The sequence below is a fragment of the Neopsephotus bourkii genome, unplaced genomic scaffold (assembly GCF_033783945.1).
Source record: "Neopsephotus bourkii isolate Nb327-2 ecotype Australia unplaced genomic scaffold, CSIRO-AGI_Nbou_v1 NB_53, whole genome shotgun sequence".
Taxonomy (NCBI): domain Eukaryota; kingdom Metazoa; phylum Chordata; class Aves; order Psittaciformes; family Psittacidae; genus Neopsephotus; species Neopsephotus bourkii.
This window is the reverse complement of record NW_026900570.1, coordinates 3,435,538-3,443,179: the sequence shown is the minus strand read 5'-3', so window position 1 is coordinate 3,443,179 and position 7,642 is coordinate 3,435,538. Positions and strand designations below refer to the sequence as shown.

The following is a 7,642-nucleotide window of genomic DNA, read 5'->3' as shown; positions in this document are numbered from 1 at the left end:
GTTATTTATACATTACTCACTATAAAAAACACTGCATCAGAGGCATTTTTAGATTGAGCTTTCTAAGGTCACTAACATGTCCTCTATTGAGGTGCAAGCAGGAACAACCACCTTGGAGTAGCATTAGTCTGCCCTCAGGTAACAATGCTCTCAGAGATATACCCTCAATAACAATGATGTGACTTGCTAGTAATGCATCACTGAAGACGTACGTGCAGGATCACAGGTGGCCACCTCCAGTGACACCAGGGCAATAGTGGGATGGTGTACATTTAACTTCCTAAATAACTTTAACGAACTATCAAGAAACTCTATAAAGTGCAAGGCAGTCAAACCCAATCTCTTTTTATGGTACACATTAGCCTCCATTTCTGCTGATGTAATTGTGCTCAGGTTACAACTGATGGTGACCATGCTAAGAGCTCCTCTTTACATCATAAGATAGGCAATATTTGAAAGTAGAAATCTTTTACTAGACATGTCAGTATGGATGAAAAAAAGTGGAAAAGGTTTTACACTCCTGTACCTGCGACATCCTTGTTAACCTCTAGACTTTTGGAACTGTCCACACAAGCCCAAGACCCTTTTACCATCACCTATCCTCAGTCACTTGTTTTTCAACCTGGGGCACCTTCACACAGCTCTGAAAGAACCCCGTGCTGAGATGCTGATGTAAAAGCAGGAGCCCAGAGATACCACCATAATAAAAGTCACAAAATAATATGGTATGTGAAGCTTATTCAGACAAGCACAAGCTGTATATCAAGCACCAACAGAGGACATATGATAAAGATCAAATTTTATTGACATATTTTAGGTACAATAAATACAATTTACATGTTGACATTTCAAACATAAAATTACATGTAAAAAAACATGTACATGAGATCATCTTGTGTTTCCATTTTTACATTCACTTAAATAGGTACAACAAAGGTCTCTTATGGATGTGCGGGATTTGGTATACTTCAGTATTACATTCAAGAAATCGGTAGTAAACACTGTGTGCAGATGATGCTGTAGAAAACATGAGGCAGAAGAACTCCCAGTGGAGTCAGTATGACAGAGTCGGCTGTTGAATTTATATCCTGAACTGCTAATGAACAAACTCTGTAATCCATATTAGAGCAATATATTTGAAGTGGTTCTCAAAATACCCACATATATACAGCACTTAAGACTTTACAGGTTAGGAAGGATCACATTCAGTAATAGTAATAGGAGGTAGAATCGTGTCGACAGTGCTCATATTTGTACATGGCAATAGAAAAAACAGTGCTATTACTATCACTGAATTCAAGAACAGAACTCCTGAAAAAGTGAAAAGGATAAAAGAGTTGTTAATCCTGTTTCACCTGGCTTGCTGCAAATGCTAGAGTATGTAAACAAAATGTTTCAATTCTCCAGCACGGGTAAAACTGCAAAGCAAAACTGTTAAGTGACGCTTCTCCAGTGCTTTGGGATGGGCAGCATCTCCTATGGCGCAGTACCTGTAAAAGCAACCTCAACTTTATAGACTAAAGCCTGCAAAGAAAAGTAGAGTAGGATGTGCTTCCAGGCTTCAGGTATCCTCAAAAGAGCTATAAGACCAGAAAATAGAGCTTAAGATTGAATGCAGTACACTCTGATAGCAAAAAGTGCAGAGAGATGAGCAGAGAGTGAAAAGGGCAGGAATGTAACAAGGATACAAATATCCTTGTGGAAATGAAAAAACAGGGGCAAATGAGATGGAAATGAGGTAAAGCACAGGGTAGAGGCAAAGGATACCCCCGGAAAAAAAGCAAGCTGACTTTGCATCAATAAAAGCTGTATGCAATGCAACAGAAGATCAGCTGTGAATAAATGAGTGTTAGCATCTTGTCTCTGCTGTAAGTGGAAATGTGTATTAAATACAAGTTAAACCACTGAAAGAAGTTTCACCATCTAAAAAAGAAATCCTGCAAAAAATGGTTTTGTTATTATATAAATAGAAATAAAACTGTTAGGTTCCAAAGTCAGCATGACAGACACTAGGAAAAAATACAATGTGTATTAAAAACTATTTGATGCACACAATGAAAATCCTGAACCACTGAAATTGTTAGGTTTAAACACAGCAGTGTTTTAAATTGTGATCTTCCAAGTGACTACACACAATAATGCAATACAGCTACACTTAACTGTACACAGGTTCTTTTATAAAAATACTCTTAATCTGTAATACTGTTTTAAACTATATGGCAAGAATCACTTGACCCAAGTGCTGTTACATTAAATAAAAGCAGTGTAACCTGTTGAAATACAGTGTGTATAAAAAGCCCACTTCCAGTTAGTTAGAAAAATCAGTGCATCCAACCAAGAAAAGCAACACAGGTACCTACAAGACCCAGTGACATTAACTTTCCCCTTGAGGAAAGTCCCCTTTAGTGCAATAAGGACCCTACTTCCCACCAAAGTAAGCACAGAAGTAGAAAATGGAAGTGTTTTGGTTTTGTCTATAAAAAAACCCCAACCCTGCAAAAAGCAGTGTTACGAAGAACAAAATGATCCTTCCCAACCATATTATACCAGAAGTTGGTATACGTAAGGATCCAATATGAATCAGTGTTTTCGTACACAAGACCCTGTGCTCATGTGGATAATAGGTCATCTCCATGATTAAAAAACAGGTTACAAAAAAACCTGACATAAAATCCTTAGGATTTGGTACTAATTAAAGATAAAATACTTTCAAGTATTACGTTTATGAATTAATTAGAGGTTAAGGCACGATTTAAGGTAACATTGAAACAAAAGCCCTATGTTACCCTAAATGACCTTAATAACACAGCTGACCTTCTGCAATCTGTTCAGGATTTGTGTCCTTCACATTTAATTCCTCATCCAACATGCTGCTAAAAAAAAAAAGAAAACACAAAAAAAGAAAAAAAAAGGGTTCGTGACTCTCTGAACAAAAAATGCCTTTTTGACAGCAAAGAGGCAAAGTCAGATTTCAACCTTCAACTATCACGACTCACGTAACAAACACAGCACTACGCGAAGGACAAGAACAACACAATGTTACACCAGAGAACAGATCCAGGGTATCTCCCAAGTTAGACAAAAAACCAGGCAGAAAAACCCGCAAGAAATGCCCATGCCCACCTCCCACTACCCCTCTCACCCCAGATGTAAGGCACCGCACCCACACACACATACAGACACGCAGTTACTGTGTGTATCCAGAGGAAGCGCCTACAGGAGCTTCTGGGAAAAGGGCACAATTTCAAGTTAAACAGATAAAAGATACTATGTTTAAAAAAGGTATTAAAAATTCAGCATGAAGTGAATAGTTTCTTTCTTATTCCAAGCAGCCAGATAAAGTTAAGAAAAAACAATGAAGACCCTCAAGATTTTTCTGAAATAACCCACAGCTTCGTAAAAAAATTACCTATATCCTTGCAGTGGAAACCTAACATTAAATGGTCACTCTGCCTGGCATTTAAATGGCTGGAAGGCCTTATTTTTAAACAGAAAATTTGGAAATCTGAAGTGAATCTTCAAGATTTAAATGGGGGAATAAATGAGGTATCTGACGATACGTTACAGAAGGGTGCCAGTATATACTTTTCTTCCCCAAGTATGTGGGCCATGAACAACATCCCTGTCTAAATTTATTCTTTACCCTTCTCTGAGATGAACATTTGATCCTCCAGCTATGAGATGCTATGGACCTGTCCTCATCCTGCTTAGCACCAACTACACCGAGCTTTCTGAGCACTGCACACTGTTCCATCATACAGCACGTGCCACACTAGTTACCAACATTCTGATGAGCCAACGTGTTACATGACCAACTTGAAATATGTGTAAAACCAAAATATCCCAAACTTTTGAGAACAATATTACATGACAGACCTCATTTGCACTTGCACAGCACAATGGAACAAACCTAGAAACCCCATGCCTTGGTCTGACAGTGCACTGTATTTCCCCTCAAAAGTTAAAGGACAAGTTTTTTATTTTTTTAATAATAAAAAAAAAAGGTAGAACATTCTACTAAAACACCACAGCTCATACGGCCAATCCAATCTCTTAGTCAAGGCAAAATATATTTAGTTATCAAATAAATTCTCCAGTGCTACAAGAAGAAAACAAAAGAATTTGGGGAAAAAAAAAAGTTGGTTTCATATAATCACCTCCTGGAGGTGCCTAGTAAAATCTTTATAAAGTTATGCTAATAAAAACTGTGAACAAATAATACACAGATGAGGATATATGTATTGACTTACTAGCATCTTTATAAAAATTTGAAGATATACACAAAAACACATCAACATTTATGGAACTGTATCCATTAAACTTTGATGAGACAACACAAAGAACCTAACAAAGAGCTAAGATGTGGTTGACTGTAAGCACTTTGAGTAACATTTTAATTTTAAAAGGTCAATATTTACATACTACATTAAATGCCTTCCCCCCCCCCCCCATTTTGCATTGTATTTTGAACATATGATAAAGAAAGAACAAGATAATGGTTGCAACAGATCTTCCAAGAAAGTTAACTTGAGATGCTCAGATTTAACTATGTGCTGAAAGAGAACATGGCAAGAACATATCCTTCTAGCTTTACCTCTACTTCCTTTTGGTTTTTTTAGGAGGAGACAGCAAAGGGATCTAAAAGAGCTGTATCACCCAAGCTGATCATTGCCAAGAGATCCACTTTTAAGTTAGGATTTGAGAACTAACAAAACATGAACATTTTAACAAATGACTCACCTAACTGCTACTTTTGCTACTGAGTTTTTTAAGGTATTAGAAAGATGATGACAACACAGGGTGTGAGTATGTATGTATGCTTATAATAAAATGCATATAGACACACATACATTTGTTTACATATAGTAAGATAACTCGGGTACTGCAATAAGCAGCTAAAATGATCACCACCTGTACCCTGCCTATGAACAAGTAATACTACTGCAACTGCCTTTACAGAGGGTGCATATAGTCATAAACAGGTACCGCTTATGTTGACTCCAACATCTAAATAGATGTGAGGTGATCTCAGGTCTTTAATCCAAAGCCTCAAAAATCTATTTTTTTTTTTATTATTTTTTTAACCCCAACTGAATAAAAATTCTTTAAACTGAAGCTGGCTGAACCTCAGCCTCTTTGGGATAGATTCAAAACCCAAAGCAGGAGCATTTCTACAAACTTCTTTGACTTTTGAATCAAACCCATATTCTTAGGCTCCAAGAAACTCTAACGCCAATAACATTTGGTTCTGACAGGACAGCTGATCAGCTGCAGATGTTCCTACTGCTGAACTCAGCTGCTGGCCTGTCTGGCATTAGCATCTAACCCAGATTTCCAGACATGCACTATTATCACTCCACTTCAAGACATCTTGCCATCCTTCTCATTGCAAGAAGTTGCTCCCTAGCAGTGAAATGAACAAACTGTTTCATTACTTGTTTTAAAGATAAGCATTTAATTCTTAAAAAATAAAAACTACATAGCCTAAGGAGGCAGCATAGGGATCCTAGTGCTCACAGTGTGAGGAGTTAAGCAGCATGGGGCAGATCACCTCTTGCGAGTCTTCAGGGTTGGCTCCCACTGGGCACCTCCTACCTGCAGCTTGTTCTCTGTCCTAGGTTTGGGTCTACCTGAAGCACTAATAGGACTTTGTGTGTAGTAATTGTGCTGGATGTTATTAACTATTAAGCACAAATGGGGAACTACAGAGACAGATGCAAAGCTCAAAACTCATTTCCGTGCAAAAGTGTCACATCACTAAGTTGTAAATGGGCTTAGAGTATCAATTTCTTTCCCAGTACAACGTTTCCAAAGTACTATATTACTATTTCAATGAACAAAGAGCAGTTTTACCTAGATTTTTTGACAATATTTTATTATTCTATCATTATTTTTAACAACGTCTACTTAAGTGAAAATCTGAACCAAAACTGTAAGAAAGCCAATTAGGTCTTTGTGACTTAGTTACCATTAAATCTTTATAAAAAAAAAATAAACGAATTTTTAAAAATGGTACTATATGGTACTTTATGGTGCTATGAACTTGCTTAGTTCACCTTCTACATTTGACATCCCTACTTTGGACCCCTTTTGCAGCTGTTTCATTACATACCAACAATGCTCTCCTGCGGTCACTGAGGTAACAAACCTGTAAGGTTTCTGTAAGTCCCCACCTTCAAGCAGTAAGTAGGGTACTTAAGAGCTTTTCTAAAATAAAGGATGAACCAAAAGCTCATTGTCTAAAACTAAGGAAGCGTTCATAAAAACTGGAATCCAATATAAAGATGACATTGTAATAAGTTTATTCAGAAGTAACTGAAAAAAACGTTCCTTTGGCAACACCATCTAGATGGTTCTTAACCAAAAGGAAATAATATGGATTTTACTTTGAATAAAATATAAGCTCCTTAATGTTTGCACGTAATTTTGGGAAGTGCCACGTTCACCGGCAGACTTGCAATGTCCTTATAAGTCCTGTATTTTATTGGGAACACCACATCAAACCAAGTCCTTTCAGTTATGGGTTTCTTATGGTTCAACATTAGTCACAAAATAAATCCCAAAGAAAAAAACTCTAATCAAAATAAAGCGTAAGGCAATCATTAAACGCTAACCCAAGAGAACTATTAGGAATGCACCACTCTTCCTATGTAGCATTTTTTAAGTGAGCCACCAAATATTTATTTTTCCTTGTATCTGGCAGCATCATCTAGAACAACCTAAATACAACTTCGAGTTCACTACCCCATGATGCTACTGAAGGGCAAAGATCCTTGTTTTTTAAAACCCAAGGGAAAATACAGCAATGTTGTTCCTACACAGGGTTTTACGGAATAAGTGGAGCTGGAAGGAGAAGATGGAAGTCTGTGTTGGAATAGAAAAATGCAAAGACAGATTTAACTTATTTACAAAGATCAGAACTACAATTTTCCAGTGTCACCTCCATAGCTTCTCAGCATACTGCTGTTCAGCCAAGTATCCCACGTTTAAATCTATGCAAGAATGCCTTCTGTGCTCCCAGATATACAATGTAGCTAATGTGTTTTGTTTAGAAAAGTGAGTTTTCATTCAGAACTGAAGATAAGAGCAACCATTATCAAATATTCTTTGCTATGGAGAAAGTTTTTAAATCTTTCGATGTAAACGTTCTCTCTCAAGTCACTGTGGACACACAGTAGGATCTTGAAGAACAGTGTCTACGTGCATTGAAAGCATTTTGAAAAAGACTCTGTAGTTCCATGTGGTTACAACAGAACGTGAACAAACCTAACAGAAATTCCACCTTTGCAGATCCTCTCAAGTTCTGCTCTTCTGGAGAACATCTTGCTGCTTTCTGTAGTTAGCAACTAAAGACTAAGCTGAAAGGTTTCACAACCCGATGGTTTTGCCACTGTGCCTCATGTAGCTCCACAGTACGCTTCTGTTAGTGTCAGGGTTTCTCTCAGCAGTCATCACTCAACTATCAGTGCCACATTTATGTGGGACAGATCTATCATGTGCCTGTTAAAAGTTAAAAGAAATTTAAACCTGGTACTCAAACCAAATCTAGGGGTGGAGAACAAACAAGGAGGTTCTATGAAGGTCACTAATAAACAGATGCTTGGCTGGATTAAGAGAAACATTGAGCAGAGGAGACTGATTT

The 7,642-nt window shown here is 37.4% G+C and overlaps 1 protein-coding gene across 5 annotated transcripts in view; it reads right to left on the bottom strand.

Annotated features, from left to right (window-relative positions):
- Positions 1 to 4,442: 4,442 nt before the first annotated feature.
- RBM33 (RNA binding motif protein 33) overlaps positions 4,443 to 7,642 on the bottom strand; it is a 106,724-nt gene continuing 103,524 nt past the window's right edge. For all 5 annotated transcript variants that reach the window (XM_061349313.1, XM_061349319.1, XM_061349336.1 and 2 more), the window contains one exon: positions 4,443 to 7,500. In XM_061349313.1, coding sequence (XP_061205297.1) covers positions 7,452 to 7,500 — 49 coding nt within the window. In that variant the 3' untranslated portion in view covers positions 4,443 to 7,451. The remainder of the gene's footprint in view (positions 7,501 to 7,642) is intronic.